The 18,957-nt window shown below is 33.3% G+C and overlaps 1 protein-coding gene across 1 annotated transcript in view; it reads left to right on the top strand.

Moving 5' to 3' along the window:
* Positions 1-3,039: 3,039 nt before the first annotated feature.
* Positions 3,040-18,957, top strand: part of KLHL15 (kelch like family member 15) — a 30,075-nt gene continuing 14,157 nt past the window's right edge. Inside the window, exon 1 of the mRNA XM_044670149.1 lies at positions 3,040-3,744. Coding sequence (XP_044526084.1) covers positions 3,040-3,744 — 705 coding nt within the window. The remainder of the gene's footprint in view (positions 3,745-18,957) is intronic.

Raw genomic sequence — 18,957 nt, 5'->3', positions numbered from 1 at the left:
AATTAGAAATTATTTTGTTTCAAATTATAAGAAAAATTAACTTCAGAATCACAGAGCTAGAAGGAACCTCAGATACCATCTAGTACATTCTGTAATTGACCAAGAATCTCTTCTGAAGTTTTTCCAACAACTGTTGATCCATTTTCTGCTTAAAGACTTACATTGAAGGGAACCCAGTAAGTTCTAGGCTACTTCTGTCACTTAGGGGGCAGCTCTTAATTATTAGGAACATTTTCCTTCCATTGAACATTAATTTGCATCTCTGCTACTTTGGGATCATAGATCTACAGTAGGTAAAGCTACATTAGAGGTAAATTTGGTCCAGTAACCTTATTTCATAGATGATGAATCTTAAGTGATTGTCCAAGAAAACACAGGTAGTATCAGAGGCTGAACTTGAACTCAGGCCCTCAGACTCCAGAATCAACACTTTTTACACTGTTTCTCTTCCACCCATTATGTCTAATGTTGGAGCCGTGCAGATTAAGTCTCATTCCATTTCCATGTGGTAGATTCTTGAAATCATGATCCATTTCCCCCACTGAGTGTTATCTTCTTGACTAAAAATCCCTATTTACTTCATTTGATTCTTTTACTATTGCAATTGTTTTGTTTGTTTGTTTTGAATGAGCTCCATTTTGGTTTTGTGGTACCCAGAACTGAGCACTATAAATATGGGCTGACTAAGATTGAGTATAGCAGAATTATCTTCTTTATTCTGGATGCTTTAAAAATATTTTTTAAAACTGATTTCATCAGTATAGGCAGTTCCTAAGAAGGAACTACTTTTGCCAGTTAAGATCAGTACTATCTTTCATCAATTTTATAGAATTCTTATAGAATTACCTTTAGTACTAAAAGGTGAGTTGACTTGCCCAGGGTCATGCAATATGAATGTGTCATTGTATAGACTTTAATTCAGATTTTACTGAGTCTAAAGCCAACTCTTATCTGCTATGCCATGCTGGCTTTCTTAATGCAGTTAGTATAATATTAACTACCATGTTACACTGTTCCTTTATATTTAATGAATAGTTTATAGTCAGTTCACACAGTACCTGACATCTTTTTTACAAGAATGATTATCTAAACATGAAATTGACATTTTGAACCTATACTTATTTTCATTTTACTTCATTCAGCTCTTCCATCTAGTATAGTCCAAACATTTTTGGATATTGATCTGTCATTCATTGAATTAGCCATCCTTACAAATTGATGATTAAAAATATTGACCATTAGAGGACCAAGGACAAGTCTTTGTAGTAGTACACTAGAGGTCTCCTTCCAAGATGATGACTCATCAATGAACATTTTTTTTTTTAATAAACCCTTAATTTCGGTGTATTGTCTCATAGGTGGAAGAGTGGTAAGGGTGGGCAATGGGGGTCAAGTGACTTGCCCAGGGTCACACAGCTGGGAAGTGTCTGAGGCCGGGTTTGAACCTAGGACCTCCTGTCTCTAGGCCTGACTCTCACTCCACTGAGCTACCCAGCTGCCCCCATCAATGAACATTTTTTGAGACTGATCACTAAATTGGTTTTTAGTGTACCCAATTGTACTATCATCTAGTCTCTATCTTTCTATATTGTCCATTAGGATTATATTAGTTTGCTTTGAAAAAAATAATCCAAAGATTTTATTTTCATTTATTTTCTTTTTTTAAAAGAGAATTCATTTTCTCTTAAGTTATTTGTGTTTGCTTGTTCATTCAACACACATTTAGCAGGGCATCGTGCAATGAGCCCAGGAAGTTACCACATTTGAATAGATACCCATCTCTAATTAAGTTTGCCATCTAGTATTCATTTCTGTTTGACAAACATTTATACAATGATGTTCTAGGCAAAAATGAAGCAACTCTCCCTTCAAGGTCTTTACATTCTACTGGATAGGACAAAAACACATAGGAGTTAGAAATCCTAATCATAATATTCAATATTATGTAAATACAATTGGGGGATATGGAAAAAAAATTCCATGTGAAATTTTATAGGTGAAAAGTCTACTGAGAGCCAATCACGCAAAGCTTCAGGGCGTAGGTAGCATTTGAGTTGGGCTTAAAAGCTAAATGGCAATTCAGCAGTCAAAAATTTAGAGAGTTGGAGAGAGTATTTCAAGTAAGAGGTATGTTTTGGGTATAAAGAGTTCTTGTTTTACTATAACATTGACTATGGGGAGGGGAATGATATGAGTGAGGTAAGTTGAGTTCCAGATTTTAGAGGGTCTTACATGGCAGATAAAGGGGTTTGATTTTTACTCAAGAAGTAGAGAATAACTGAAAATTTGGGGGCAGAAGAGTGGCATGAGCACATCTTTGTATGAAAAAGTTTATTTTGATCATGGACATATGAAGGGTGGATTGGAAAGTTGAAAACTAGAGGCAGGAAGACTTTTAGGAGGTTGTAGCCATAGTCTTAGGTCAGTGATGGCAAACCTTTCAGAGACTGAGTGCCCAAACTACCCCTCACCCTGCATGTGAGCTCCCTGCTATATACCCCAGATATATTGGGCTGCTGAGCAGAGGGGCAGATGATGAGAGAAATGTCCTCAGGTGGGGTGGAGATGGGGAGAGGAGTAACCCCCTCCAGCACATATGCATGCCATAGATTTGTCAACACGGGTCTAGGAGAATGATGCCTATGAATTATATATATCCTACCATTTTAAAAGACAAACCTTTTCAATGTCTACTGTATGGAAATCCTTACAAATAATTGATCTTGAATGATATGAAATCAGTAGAATATATACTTTAGTATCAAGTGGACCTCCTTTTACAATTTTAAAATCTGTTTCATTGTTTGCTTGCTATTGATGCATTATTGTATCTTTAATAGGGCGTCAATGTGTTGGGGAAAACAACAGCATAATTTGCAAGCAAGATGCTCTGTTATCTTTAAGACCTTGCATAGTACAAGTAAAATGGCAAAATTGAAACAATTGCTCAAGTATGTTTAAACTTAAATAGTTTAGATATCTTCAAAATACGGGGATGATTAATGCTTTTTGTTTTGATTACTTTTTTTCAGGTGATTCATGGCAGGGGACGTGGAAGGGTTTAGTTCCTCCATCCATGACACCAGTGTCTCTGCTGGGTTCAGAGCACTGTATGAGGAGGGATTGCTTCTTGATGTCACACTTGTCATTGAAGATCACCAATTCCAGGCACATAAAGCACTCCTTGCCACCCAGAGTGACTACTTCAGGATAATGTTCACAGCTGACATGAGGGAGCGAGATCAGGACAAAATTCATTTGAAAGGTCTGACTGCTACAGGCTTCAGCCATGTCCTACAATTCATGTACTATGGAACTATAGAACTGAGTATGAATACTGTTCATGAAATCCTACAGGCTGCCATGTATGTTCAACTTATAGAAGTGGTGAAGTTCTGCTGCTCTTTTCTCTTAGCCAAAATCTGCTTAGAAAATTGTGCAGAAATTATGAGACTCTTAGATGATTTTGGTGTAAACATCGAGGGAGTCAGGGAGAAGTTGGACTCCTTTCTGCTAGAGAACTTTGTGCCACTAATGTCAAGACCTGACTTCCTGTCCTATCTGAGCTTTGAAAAGCTTATGTCTTATTTGGATAATGACCGTCTGAGCAGGTTCCCAGAGATAGAACTGTACGAGGCTGTTCAGTCTTGGCTGCGGCATGATAGAAGACGCTGGAGACATACCGATACCATCATTCAGAACATCAGGTTTTGTTTGATGACCCCATCCAGTGTTTTTGAGAAGGTTGGTGCATTTGAAAGCAATAGACAGGATTCCTCATTTAGTTAGGGTAGCATGCCTTTCATAGGTGAGAGAGTTTTACCTATCAGAAAAAAAGAAAAAATAGTTTGGCTAATAATGTATGAGGAAATTAATTTTTGAGGTATCTTGTTTTTTGAAAAAATTTTTGGGTGGTGAAAGATAAGTCAGGTAGATTTTATAGCATCATATTAGGATCTAGGTTTTTGGGTTTTTTCCCCAAAACTTAATTTTAAATAGGCTTAATAAATAAGATATATGGTGTTTTCTTCACATAGAATAATGGGTATTTTCTTTAACTTTTCTTTTCACAAAGTAACTCTGAAGTGGGTAAAACTGTGTTTAATTTTTTTTTTTGTGACAGATTGAAGCAATGAACTTGTTCAGTTATGTAGAATTTGAAAGCAGACATTTTAGAATTTAATGCCATAAAGTACAATATTCCATTGACCATTAAGGAAATGTGCTAATTATATGCAAAATTATAATATTATTATTGCTACAGTCGTAAACTAATGACTTTTAGTAGTAATTTTTGATTCATTTTATCCCATCATATTGCTTTCTTTGCAGAGTGAACACTGATCAGATTCGACTGTCTGTTTTCCTATAAAAATAGGCCAGAAGTTCCTAATCTTTGTTTTGATCAAAATACCTTTTTGTACTTTCAATCATTTCCATTAACTTAAAAACAATCCCTTTTCCTAGAATTTTTTTTTACTTTTAGGCCTTCAATCTCACTTGTGATTTACTTTTTGCCCACAGAATAGAAAATAAAATTTGAGTTTGATTTAATTGACTTCTAGTCATATTGTTCTCTCTAGGGCTCTATCTTACCTTTGCTTTCTTTTCTAGATTTATATATATATACACACAGTTCATCCCTAAATTAAATCTTCTCCTGGCATTAGCTCAGGCATAAAACTTTAGCAAAGAGAGTTGTTTCTATTACTAGTGATGTCTTGGGGTGGGGGTGGGGGATGGAGTGAGTTAGTAGGGAGAATGCTGAAGTGTCATTAACATAGTCACAAACGAGTTTAAATTTAAGGGGTTCTAATCTTTATTTGAAATTTGTAAATATAAGCAAAACTTCTAAAGCTAAAGGCTAGACTAGATTTATTAAATATAATTAATCTCAAATGGCCAATCCTTTCTAAAGGCATTTGTCCCTTAATATGCTTGATTTTAGATTTATTTTAGGTTAACATTTTTGTGTGCTTCTATGTCTTGACTAAAGTTTTAGGCTTGTGGTTTGGGAGATGCTTTTTATATTAGGTGCCAATTCTTTGTCCACCTCTAAAATTCATAAAGAAAAAAAATTGCTTCAAACTTGATATAAAACATTGGTAGAACCAGGCTGGTACATCACTCTCAGAAGAACAATCATCACATTTTAACCATTTGTTGAAAGTCACCATCAAAAAATATTGCTAAGCACAGTCTTTTTCCTTAATTAGTTCTTAGGAATGGCATTGAGAAGTATTGAAGAGCTTATTTAGTGAAACTTATAGGAAAATTTGTCTAGAAGTATTTTTCTGTATATGAATGAAGAGTCCATAATTTAGAATTGTAGTCAGATTAAAATTTTATCCTGTAGATCATCTCTAGAAATAAAGCTTCTAAATGGAATATAAATTTTCTCATTGGGAAGCAAAGGAGTTTGCCTTATACTCATCATGGATAACACTTGATCTTTATCTTCTTGATGATAGGGACCATGTCTTTTTACTTTAAGCCTCAAGCAAACACACTTGAAAAGTCCATTGTTTCCAAGACACTGACTAAAACTGATATAGACACTCAGATTCAAATTCTGGTTCTCCCAATTTTTTTCCCCTTCCATTTCTTTTCTGCATGACCTTAGTTATATAATTTCACCTTTGGGCCTCTCTTTCCACATCCTTAAAATGAGAGTATTAAATGAACTGATTTCCAGGGTCTTTTTTGATTTGAAATCCTACTCTGTATTCTATCACTAACAGACCTTTCCTTGTAATTTGCGGTCCAAATTATACAAAAAAATGAGGGGAAGAGTAGTGTTGATTTCTTTGAATGATTTGTATGCTAAAAGATTTGAAAAATGCAATAGTGTTGTCAGTCATTCCTTAGCATTAATTTTATTATATCATGAGAGAACCAAGGAATTTTATCATGTAGGGTGGATGATGGTAAATTTTTAATAATTTCTGCTAGAGACTCTTGTGCCACCTATTCCAGAGAAAAGAAATTTGGGAAAACAACTTTTCTATGTCTGGGAAAACTTTTTTAAAAGTTCTATTGACTATTTGAGTAGTATAACAGTCTACATTTGTGTTGTTTTTTTTTTTTTTTAATTCAAAGTGGTCTCTTCCCTCTGATCTTCAATCAATTTAGCTTTGAATAGGACTAAAATTGGAATAAAGAATAAAAGGGTAAAAAATTATCCTCGTAAAGGTCAGCATGTTGAGACTAGAAATTCAGGGAAAAAAAGTTTTTATTGCCTGGAAACATTCAAATCATATGTATATACACACACAATAAAATTTTCTCTTACACATTCCCGAGGACTATAGGGGATGTTATACATGACAGGAAATTCTAAAATGAAAGGAATTATTTGCATAATTGCCAGAGCTTATACAGAAGATAGCATCACTTCTTCAAGATCTTCTTTCTTTTCCAAGAAGATGAGAAAAAAATGAAATAATTACCTGGCTGATAATCCTTGATCTTAAAATTTATAGTAATTTTGGTCATAATGGGGGAGCAATATCAGTATAAAAGTGGTTTGTCTTCAGCCAAGTTATCATGACTAACTTAAATTGAATTATACTATTTGTATCTTTACCAAAAAAAGAAAGAAAAAAAAGAGCTCATCCCTCTGCAGTTTTATTCTGTTATCTTCAGCTTCCGTTTGTCTTGTTTAGCTTAAAGACAGGCATCTTTGATTTTATTATAGAATGTCTGAGATTATCACTTTAACCCTCTTTGGATAAAGAAAAGAGCCTTCTAAGAGAAGTGATCCTAAACTGGAAACATTGAAAATAGCATCAAAGACTTTAGTATAGGGGACTGTGCTTAGTAAAAATTCTGATATTTTTGCAGGAACTTAAGAAATTCGATGGGACTGAAGAGAGGTTGAAAAATTTAAATTGTGAAAATGTAACTGAGGTTTCACTGTAAAATAGAAGAAAACTGAAAATAAAGTAAACTTTTAAGTATTCTGTCCCTTTGACATAGCTTTTTTTTTAAAGTACTCTGATTTGAGTTATCCACAAAAAATACCTAATTTGGAAGCATTTAATTATGCATATGATTTTGGATGTGTTGCAAGTTTAAGTGAATAACTTCTGTAACTGTCACCCCAAGTGAGGCCTGACATTTGTCCATTTGAATTTGGTGATGTGCTTCTTCAAATAGTATAACCTTTTCTCTACTTAATCCTATGGGTTATTTAAACAGTTATTTTATTGAAGTTAATAATTTAGGAAGTAAATATGTATTTGGCACAGTGCCCATTATACTTGCTATTTTTGTATGGTATATATCTTTTTAGTAAAATTATGGAATCCATTAATTAAAAATGACATAATAGATCTTCAGTGCAGTGAAATCTTTTTAATTTTCACATCTGCCATAACTTCATCTTAAATATACATAAGATTAAGACATACTAACTAACCATCTTAAAAATTATATTCCTATCTGTTCAAAAATTTATTTAAAATATTGTATCTTACAAGATAATGAGAAATTTTAATTTTATATTATTTATAAGAAAATTTTAAAGATTCTGCTAAGGTAAGAAAAAAAACATACCAAAACAACCTTTATACCTTTTTTCATTAATTTGCTAAAATTAAATTGTTTAAAAATTGTAAGGATTTTATATTTGAACCAATAAGTTAAGTAGGTATGTCCCAGTTTGAGTAAACCTAACAGATAAAAATCTGAACTTACAAAAGGTAAATTCAGGGGCAGTATTTTGCATTAAGTAGTTATGTATTACAGAATTCCTTTAAATGTTATGCTTCATATATTGTATTTAAAATATAATGCAACTTGCAAATTTTAAGAGCATAGCTTTTATACAGATAGAATTTGTTTTACGAAGCTTATAAAATAAGGCAAAGCAGAATTTTAAGGTATGTACATGGATTTTGTGTATAATGAATTTTTTGTAGAATTTTAAATTGTTTTTCAAGTTAGTATTTTTATAGACATAATCATGTTGATTATATTTTATAAAATGTTATAGTCTCCTTATTTTAATGAAATGTTTTTGTAATTTAAAAATCCTTTCAGTAGTCTTCTAGGAAATTTAACTTCACTAATACTGAAAATAATCAGGTTTAGAATAAACAGTTACGTTGGCAAAGCTTACTAACATGGAATTTTTTTAAGTGACTTAAGAAGCAGAAAGTATGATTTTAAGAGAGAAGCTACTTTTTTTAACTATTGGAAAATGTTCTAAAGTCATCTTAACTAAAAGTACTTAAAAATCAGAAAATATCAGGAATATAAATCATTAAGATTTACAAATAGAACAAACCACACACACACACACACACACACACACACACACACACACACACACACACACACACACACAAAACCAACCATAATTTTCCAAACATTTTCTTCCTTGGAATACTTACTATGTATCATTAAAATAGGCTGTTGTGGTTGTTGGTTTTAAATTTCATTAAACTTAATTTTTTAATATGGTAAAAACTTGTGGTTGGGTGCCTTGGTTGACAGTGGGATAACCTGTTTGTTTACTTATGCAGAAAAATCATAGACGGGAAAATAAAAATTTTCTCCAATGATGATAGTTCATATTAAATTAGTGCCTCAAAATTTTCAAAGCATTTTATTCATAGCATAAGGTATGAAGTGCAAATAGCATTTTCATTTTTCAGATGAGGAAACAAACTCAAAAAGGTTAAGTGATTTGCCTAAGATTACAGTAAAACACACAGATTGAAAATAATTGTAGAAGGCCCTAAGAAATCACAGATATTGCAAAAAAATGAAGCTTGATTTGAGTTGTATTAAACTTGGCATGTTTCTGTAGTATTAGGGCACTTGGAAAATACTTATTAAATGTAATTAGATTTAAAGAGACTGAGTAAAAAATGCAGGTTTGAAGTTAACCTCTACTTATTCAAGAATAAACTCAGACCAAAAATCTAAATCATATTTTTTGCTTTTTATTAAAACTTTGGTTCTTGTAGATTCAAAGCACAGAAATAGAAAGCTTCAATTCTTGGGAGATGCAAGTTTAAGTTTACTCTTAGTATGTGCACTTCCCATCCCCAGCATAAGAAAGATGGCTCTGCTCTCATTTTCTATAAGACCACCTTTCTTCCCCTCTTCCCTTTTTTCTCCCTCACAATTTCACTTCATATAAAGTCTTTGATAGTGATATCTGAGGTATTTTTTCTCTTTGCTAAAGCTTTCAAACAGACATTGAATGTATATCTTCTGTTCTATTAGACTAGCCCAATAGACTCTTCATTGTTCAGTATGATGCTAGTTGTTTAATCATGCCAATTAACTAGACTTATTATTTTAAGGTCTTCTTAGAGGGCCCACTAAGTAGGTGGTATGAACCTGTTCATAAATTCAATCTTATCTGCTCTTTCCACTTGCCTTCCTTCCATTTAGGTCTTCAAAGCAGCTGTGTTCTGAAGAGTTAGGAGAATGAGAGAGACCTGAAAACAAAGGCAGGGGAAAATTGGTAATTAACTATGAAGCCAGGGGAGAGGAAAAAAAATATCAAAAAAGGGGAATGCTACTCTGACCTGTAAAAGGGGAACAAAGCTTTTTCAATGAAAGTGGAAAAGAAAGTAAACAGAAAGATAAAGGAAAAATAGTCAAAGGGAAGAGAATGATACCAGAATGGAAAAAAAAAGTAAGAAAATACAAAGTTAGGGGGGGATAATTAAAGTATGGGTTTACTTTGTTTAATAATTTTTTAACTGTAAAGAAAATTTCCTAAATACTGCAGGTAACCATTGCTTAAGAACACCCAGAAGACATTTTTTAATAATTTTGTCTTTTTTTTTCTTTTGCTATTTTCTCTCTGCTCTAACATTTGTGGGTAAATAAAGTTAATTTGCATTCAAGTCCAGTGTAGAAAAGCTTTTCACAGTTAATGTTTTTTTCCACTTAAGAGCACAGCAGTTGGGGGCCGCTCAGTGGCTCAGTGGTTTGAGAGCCAGGACCAGAGACAGGAGGTCCTGGGTTCAAATGTGACCTCAGACACTTCCTAGGCAAGTTACTTAACCTCCATTGCCTAGCCCTGACCACTCTTCTGCCTTAGAACCAATACACAGTAGTGATTCTAAGGTGGAATGTAAAGGTTTAAAAAAAAAAAAAAAAGGTACAACAGTAGAAACAGAATTTTTAAAACTCTTTCCTTTGAACTTAGTTTCAACCATCAACGCTAATGTGAGTAAGCAACAGAACAACTTAAGAACTTTATTTTGGAGTTCCTGTTTTTCAGTAACAATTTTCCCATGCCCCCACTTCTAGTGTACTTTTTTTCTACTTTTTTTTAACTGTTACATTGAAGGTAGGCTTTTTAAGTATTTGTTTTTGCATTATTTCCCCACTTACTTTATTTCTGTGGTAGACAAAAGGAATAGAGGATTCACAGTTTTCTTGAACAGGTAACTTGGAGAGTTTGTGCCTAATAATGATGAAAAGATTAAACATAGCTCATTGTTTAAATTTAGACCTCTTTGGCACTTGTAAGTATAAGTACTGTTTGCTATTTTTTATTTCAGTTCAATCAGAGTAAGCTGTATTGATGCAGTTTTTGCATCAATTTTGCAAAATTTATTTAATTTTAAATGTCTAAGATGATCACTTGCTCTCAAAATACTCTTCTTAGTCTTATTTTCTCTATAAAAACATTTTAGCATGACTCAGCAGTTTTTTAACATCTTATATCTGCTTTTTATAGAGTATGACCCAACAATGAAATATAACCTATATTTTTGATAGGGAACTAAAAATAAGGAAGACCTAGATTCAAATCCCCCTTTGACTTTATCCTTGGGATCCTGGGCAAGTTATTTTACTTTTATTTATCCCAGGCAACTCCCTAGTAGTTGTCTACTAAGTAATATACTCAGGATTCCTAATGATGAAATCACAGATCCCTTACCTTTGCATTATTTTGATAAATGCTGGCTGGTTTCCATATAAACAACAGTCACTGGGCAAACACTTAACTATTTTCTCCCCTAAAAAAACCTTTGGAGGTTTTTCTCTAATTTAGTTTTAAGTATTTTTATTAGTAGACTTTACTAGTTTTTAAGAAATAATGAGAATTGACATTTTATATTAAAGAAAAGAAGTAATGCTTATCTTTGAAACATTTCTTTAGCCTTGAAAACGGAAAAGTTAAAAATTGATGCATCAATTTTATTAAAATTTTAATTTAATTTATAAAAATGGATGGAAAAATACCAAAACTTTACTATCACAGAATATCTTATAGCCCATATATATGTGTGTGTGTGTATATTATAATAATAATAATAATAATAATACCCATTATTTACATAGTGTTTACTGGTTAGGTATTGTGCTAAACTCTTTACAAATATTAATCTCATTTGATCCTCATCATATCTGGAAGGTAGGTGCTGTTATTATCCCCATTTAACAGATGAGGAAACTGAAACAAACAAGGGCTAAGTAACTTACCCAGGGACACCCAACTCCCAGTTGTCTGAGGCTGGATTTCACTCAGATATTAACTCTAGGTTCAGTGTTCTATCTACTGTATGATCTATATATGTGTTAGTATACAATACAATACAAATGTATGTGTATGTATATATGTATGTACATTTTTATATACACACATATACATAAACACACATACAAGTCATGGCCCTGAGGAATCAACTTAAAATGGTTATCTAAAATATTTGACAGATAGTTTATCTTAGCACTATGTTGGTGTGCTAAGCTTTGCCTACCTGAGATAACCTTATAATTTATAATAAACTATTTGTATACAATGACTAAAGAAACTTGTTAAGGGAAATGTTAGATTCAAAGATGAGTGACATTGTCACTACCCATAAAGAATTTATAATGAAATGGGTGTTAAAGTACTAAAAAAACTATATACCACAATGTAATATGCTTACATTGGTACTATAATGAAAGTCTAAAGAAATTATAGAAATGAATAAAAGTAACGTAATTAGTTGTTCTTGAAGATTCCAGAATATTTTGGAGAAAAAGCACCTTTGCTGACCTTCCAAGAATGACTAAGATTGCATCTAGTATTGATGAGAATTCTGAATAAGGAATAGTGATATCCAAAGCCTTTTTTGGGGGCAGGAATGAAGGTATAGGGCTTATTTGGGTATTAGAATAGTCTAATATGGGAAAGTAGAGTTCTCTAAAGATGGAAAATAAGGACCAGAAGGTTAGGGCTTTGAATTCCCTCCATGCTCAAGAATTTGGACAGTACTGGGTAGGTAATAACTACTGAAGGTTCTTTAAGAGGAATGATATGATTAGAGCCTATAACACTAAGAGCAAGCTTTTCAGTCTTAGGACCTCTTTATGTTCTTAAAAAATTTTGAGGACCAGGTACAGCTAGGTAGCGTAGTGGATAAGATTGCCAGACCTGGAGTCTGGAGGACCCTGGTTCAAGACAGTGCCTCAGACTCTTCTTAGTTGTGTGATCCTGTGCCAGTCATTTAACCTCAGTTGTCTAGCTCTTAACACTCCTCTGCCTTGGAATCAATACTTAGTATAGATTTAAACTTAGGGTTAAAAAAAATTAAGGACCACAAAGAGCTTTTGTTTACATGGGTTATATTTATCACTATTGACTGTATTAAATTATCCTTTTGAATGTATTTATAAAAAATTTTAAATATGTTAAACATATTTCTTATGGAAAAATGTTTTTGAAGACAGAAAAATTATGAGAAGTAGCATAATTTTTGCAAATCTCTTTAATAGCTGGCTTAATAGAAGACACCTGGATTTCTGTATTTGCTTCATTCAGCCTGTTGCAATATGTTGTTTTGATTGAAATAGATCAAGAAAATCTGGCCTCAGATATGTAATTGGAAAAGGGAGGAAATACTGTAGTGGGGTTATTTATTTAGTAGGTATTTAGTAGGCGAATAACGTCAAATTAATGAAAATTATCTTGATCTTGATGGCTAATAGTCTCAGCCTACCAAGGAGGCATAGGACCACACTTTGAGAATTGCTGTCCTAAGAAAATTACTCATGACAGTGCTTTGAAAATTAGTAAGAAGAGTGGTGAAAATAAGAGGCCATTTCATGCAGTTCTAAGGGAAGAGGTTGTGATGATTTCAGCTAGAGTAGTAATGGTGAGAACTGAAAAGAGGAATCAGATTCCACAGATATTGTGAAAGTATGATTGATACATTTTGGGAATTGATTTAGTTTGAACTTTTAAGATGTCATAAACTCTGGGAGGAATTCTTAGTTTTACCATTAAATATTTATCACAGATTTTCCTTACAGTTTTCCTATTATGGCAATAATAATTTCTGTAAAAGTAAATGCTTATAATTTACAAAATGTTTAATACTTAATATTTTAGTATTTGAACCCTACAATAATTCTGTGAACTAGGAAGGTCATTCCTGTTTATATAAGAGGAAACTGAGGCTCAAAGAAGTTTAAAGTTGTCCAAATTTAAGCAGTATGTTAGTAGTAGAACCAAAATTGTATTGTCTTCAGAGTCCATTTACATATCTTTTATTTAAAGGAAAATATACTTGCAATTCATTTGTGTGACTGACCAGTCAAGTCTATACTATGTACTAGGCACTGTCTTAAGCACTAGGTATACAAATAAAGGTAAAAACAATGCATTCTTTCAGAAGCATACATTGTAATGAGGGAGGAAACCTGTAAATTACTGTATATAAAAATAGAGGAAATGGAAGGTAATTTTAGATGAGAGGTTACAAGCAACTGGTGGGACCAGGAAAGGCCTCCTGCAGAAGGTGGTGGGCCTTGAGCCATAACTTGAGTGGGGAGAGCATTTTGGGCCTAAGGCAAAGCTGGTAGAAATTCATTCAGGAGATGGATTTTCTTGTTATGGGAACATCAGGGAGGCTAGTGTCAATGAATTGTAGGATATGTGGAGGTCAGGAAACATAAGAAATCTTGTAAAAGGAACCAGATTGAAAAAGGCTTTACCAGCCAAAGGCAGAATTTTGTATTTTATCATAAAGGTAAATAGAGGCAGCTAGTAGGCATAATGGATGCAGTACTAGACTTTGAAGTAAGAAAGCCTCTATTTGATTCCTTCTTGAGACACTTAACTAGTTTTATGATCCAAAGCAAGTTGCTTAACCTCTTCTAGCTTCAGTTTTGTCATCTGTAAAACAGGAATACTAGCACCTACCTCATAAAGTTGTTGAGATCAAATAAGATAATGTATGTTGAGATTTGCAAACCTTAAAGTGCTGTGTGGTTGCCATCATTTTTTCTTTTATTCATAGCAAAGCTATTACAGCTTATTGAGTAGAGAAGATGACATGATCAGAAAAATCAGTTTGGTAATTGAATGGAGGATAGCTTAGAATTCCGAAGAGACTTTCCCTAGAAATTCCCCTAGGTGAGTGGAGAGGAGACATATTTACATAGGACTTGGCAAGAAATTATGTATGTGGGATGAATTTGAGTAAGGGATCAAATGTCCAGTCCTGATTTTGACCTTGTAGGCCTTGATGACTTTAGAGCAAAGGAATGATTTTTGGGAAAAGAAAATGGATTATATTGGACATATTAAGTTTGAGATGTCAACAGGCAATTTCACATATTTTTTACTTGCATAATACATCCTAGTGTAGAGTGTTTTCACATATTTCATTTGATCTTTAGATCAATAATTCTGTGAGATAGGATCAGCATCCTCTTTTTTATAGACAAGCTAATTCACTAAAGTTAAGTGACTTACCTATAGCTACATTGTACATATCAAAGCAGTTTTAAAACTCAGTTTTTTCTCAGACCTATATTCATCATATAGCTTTGATCTGGATTTAAGAGAGTTTTTATTTTTGTTTTTAAATCCTTAACTTCTGACTTAGAATCAATACTAAGTATTGGTTCCAAGGCAGAAGAGTAATAAGATAAGGGCTGGGCAATTGGGGTTTAAATGACTTGCCCAAGATCACACATCTAGGAAATGTCTGAGGCCAGTGAACTCAGTCCTCCCAATTCCAGACCTGGCTTTCAATCCACTGAGCCACATACTGCCCCTTGTTGACTTTTTGTTGTGTTTTAAGAGAGTCTGTTTTATCAACTGTAAGAACCCAAATTAGCCTGTTAACCTAAAAGGCCCTGATTGTATATTTAAGATTTAAAGTAGTTCTCAGGAAGCTGGGAGAAAGTGCCATGGTCATCTCTAGCCAGGAAAGTCAATTGCTAGGATGGGGGCTTTATGGCTTCAAATCATGTGCTGAGACCCTTTTCAACTTCAGCTCATTTCCAAGAAACTACAAGCTTATTTTGAGTTTTAAAGAAATGGAGTTGAGGCAAAAACTAAGCTAATGATGTGATAGGAATTGACTACAAAGATAATTGAGGAGAAAGGTGAGACACTGTGATCAATTAGAGCTTGTACAACAATGACAGGAAATGGCCTTTTATTAGCCAAAAACCTTGGGGTTTTTTCTAGCTTGATTTCTTAATCATCCCTCTCTTACATGAACCCATGTCCTCATTCTAGTCTGGTATGATCAGTCTTCCAACTCTTTGAGGCTGTTATTCAACATTTATACCTTTGCTCATGCCATTTCATTCCTGGAATTTATGTATCTCCTACTTAGAATGATCTGTTTCCCCTTTTAATTCTCTTCTCCCTTTGAAATGCTAGGTCATATTCTACCACTTCCATGAAACCTTTCTTAGTGACTCTAAGCTGCAGTGATCTCTGTCTGAATTCCAGTCACATTTTGTTTCTGTACCACGCATTTGACAGTTATTCATTTATTCATTCAAAAATATTTGAGCACTGGATTTGGAGTAAAAAGACCTGGCAACTTGACGTCCTTAGCACCAGTTTGATTTTATACAAAACAATTAATTAACCTTTTTGTACCTTAGTTTCCTCATTTGCAAATTGAGAGGATTGTATTATATGATCTCTAAAGACCCTTCTAGTTCTCTATCAGGAATCTTGGAAGGTTTTTGTTTTTTTTTTAATTTTAATTTTTTTTTAAACCCTTAACTTCTGTTTTAGAGCCAATACTGTGTATGAATACAATACTGTGTATTGGCTCCAAGGCAGAAGAGTAGTAAGGGTAGGCAATGGGGGGGGTCAAGTGACTTGCCCAGGGTCACACAGCTGGGAAGTATCTGAGGCCAGACTTGAACCTAGGATCTCCTAACTCTAGGCTTAGCATTCTGTCCACTGTGCTACCTAGCTTCCCCACAGAGCCATCTGCATTGACAATGATTTGGGTGACCTTCATACATCAATCAAACATCGGTTATTAAACATTTATAATGTTAAACCCATAATCATAGTTCTCAATACTCTCAAACTCAAAGTTGCAGTTTTTCCTACTGTTAGTACAAAAGACCAGGGCAAAAATTCTTGTGTCCTAAAAATTATTATTTTTCTGCAAAGATTTAGTAAGTGAAGCTCTATAAGCAATGATGGTTGATAATCTCAAGCATTTTCAATAGAGAGGGCACATTTGTTCAATAGTTGCTATTCCATAAGATTCTTCTTGCCTGTTTTAAAAATTTAAAACAGATTCAGAATGATGATGTACGTATTATTTTCAACATATAAAATGGATCTTTAAACTGAATACAAGCGTCAGTTGTCAGAAACTTTAGTTGTTTGAGTTGAAGAATTAATAGGAATTTTACTCTTTTACCATATTTATAAATAGATGAATATAAGAATGGTAATGAATAGTAAATTTTGATGACTTAATTTACTTGTGTCACATGATTAACTCACATTTGTCTCATTTTAGATTTGTACTTCATAGTAGACAAGCATTCATAATAATCTGGTAGTCACATGGTACTTTAAGATTTACAAATATTTTGAGTAGTCTCATTTGATAGTCTCTCTCAGTAAGGTCCCTGTTTTACAGATGAGGGAACAAAGATCTGGGTAGGTAAAGTAACTTGTCTGAGGCCACATTTACAGTTAGTTGGTAGACTTGGAGCCCAAGTTGAATGTAGACCCATGCCTACTTTATAACCAAGTAAATTTACTTTAAATTTTGAATAGCACCTAGTAAAAGTATCAGGTGCTCAATAAATGTTCGTATATTTAACATGAAGGTTAGGATTTCTTCTTTTATCCAGGTTATGGACTAGTTTAGTTTAAGGAAGTCAGCTTTTCCTTTGTCTTTAATTTTTTAGATGAAAATGAGAACTGTATGGATTTATGTGCAATATACCTTCCAGGTTCTTAAGAGCACTCTTAATATTGTTTTCTTTGTGTTCAATATTATTGTTTTCTTTGTGCTTCAACTCCTATGAAGTTGCTTTTTATTTTTACATATTGTACTCTTTGCTTTCATTCTCATCATCATAGTTATATATTTTCCTTCTCTTTGCCAGGAAGAATTAAACTAAATATGCTATATGTAATGTGCTTACTGATCATTGTGATCAGTTTCATGGATTTTTTTTTAAAGATAGATTATTTAGAAGGACTATTACTCTTTTTGAACATTTCTTAATTTTTAGATCATTTGAGTGAATGGTATTTAATATATGGGAATATTACTTACTTTGAAAAGATAGGGAACATTGTTTGTTTGTTTTTTCCATAACTGGCTGCAGTCACATAATGATTTTAAAAAGTATATTCAAATTCACAACATGACTATCCATGAAATGGGAGTTGGCTTCATAAATTCCAGTAAAGATGAATCTTTATTCAGCAAATGTTTATTGAGAACCTGCTAATTAAAATTAAATTAATTTAAAAGTCATCACTCTAAAAGTCTTAAAAAGATACAGAAAGGTAGTGTCTGACCTTAAAATACTTGCAATTTAGGAGGGTACATAAAGCATGTGCATAAATGTAACAGTATAAATTGGATGACATTGAGTGCCACAATGTTTTATGAGAGTTCAGAGGAAGTACTAATGTTTCATGAAGATTTTAGCTGGGCCTTACAGGAAAAAGTTGGATGTCAATAGTTTGCGAGTAAGTAGCAGAGTAAAAGAATTTTTAGGTAGAAAGCTTAAATAAAAGCATCAAGTGGAATAGACTGCTTTGGAAGATTTCAGGTTCTCTTTCACTTGGAGGACTTCAAGCAGAAACTAGATAATTACTTGCTTTAGTGGTGAGTCCTTTTGGTTATAGCTTTGACTTAATTGGTTGCTGAGGGTTTTTCCAACTTTAAAAGTTTTGTGAATTAAAAAAAAAGAATGGACAGATCTTGGTAACTGATTAGGATATAAATGAAGAAATCAGAATAAAAAATGATCACAAGGGCTTGAACAACAAGGTTGACTGGGAGAATGCCAGTTACATTTATGGTACAGAAAATAGGAGGAAGGCCTGAGAAAAGAGCTATTATATTTGTAGATTAATAAGTATTTTTCAAAAAAAATTGGTTGAGTAGTTTGGTGGGGATAGAAACCAGATTGTAAGGAGGTGTCAAATGAGTTAAACACAAAATAATATTCCCCCAAATAAAATGTATTATAGTTGATCAGGTTACAACTAATTACTGATAGGGGAGTTATTTCTGAATCATTGATTTATAGGAGTAGAGGTCAGTATCATATTAGAAGAAAAATGAGAAGATACAAGATATAACTTGTTATGATTAAAAATGATAAGGGCCGAGATCAAAAGGGAGAATAGTATTTTAATAAAAGCCATGCTGATAGAGATAAATTGACCACGCGCCTGTAAGAAAAACCTATTCCAACCTCACCTCAGCCATTTACCTTCCTCTCTCCTCCAGCTCAGGTAACTCAAAGAGGAAGTTCCAAGTCACTTCCCCCTAATTTCAAACAGTCCCTCACCTTGAATACGTCATCCAAAACCGGAAACCCATGAAACCCGTTGGATCACGGGAAATGTAGTTTTAAGGACCCCCACAGGTCCACAGAAGTTTGTCAAACATTATATTGAGGTTCAATCCTTCCAAATAGAACCCCAGGTGATTTTAACTAACACAAACTCCAATTTATTTAAAC

The sequence above is a fragment of the Gracilinanus agilis genome, chromosome 3, assembly GCF_016433145.1.
Source record: "Gracilinanus agilis isolate LMUSP501 chromosome 3, AgileGrace, whole genome shotgun sequence".
Taxonomy (NCBI): domain Eukaryota; kingdom Metazoa; phylum Chordata; class Mammalia; order Didelphimorphia; family Didelphidae; genus Gracilinanus; species Gracilinanus agilis.
This window is presented reverse-complemented; position numbering and strand designations above follow the sequence as displayed.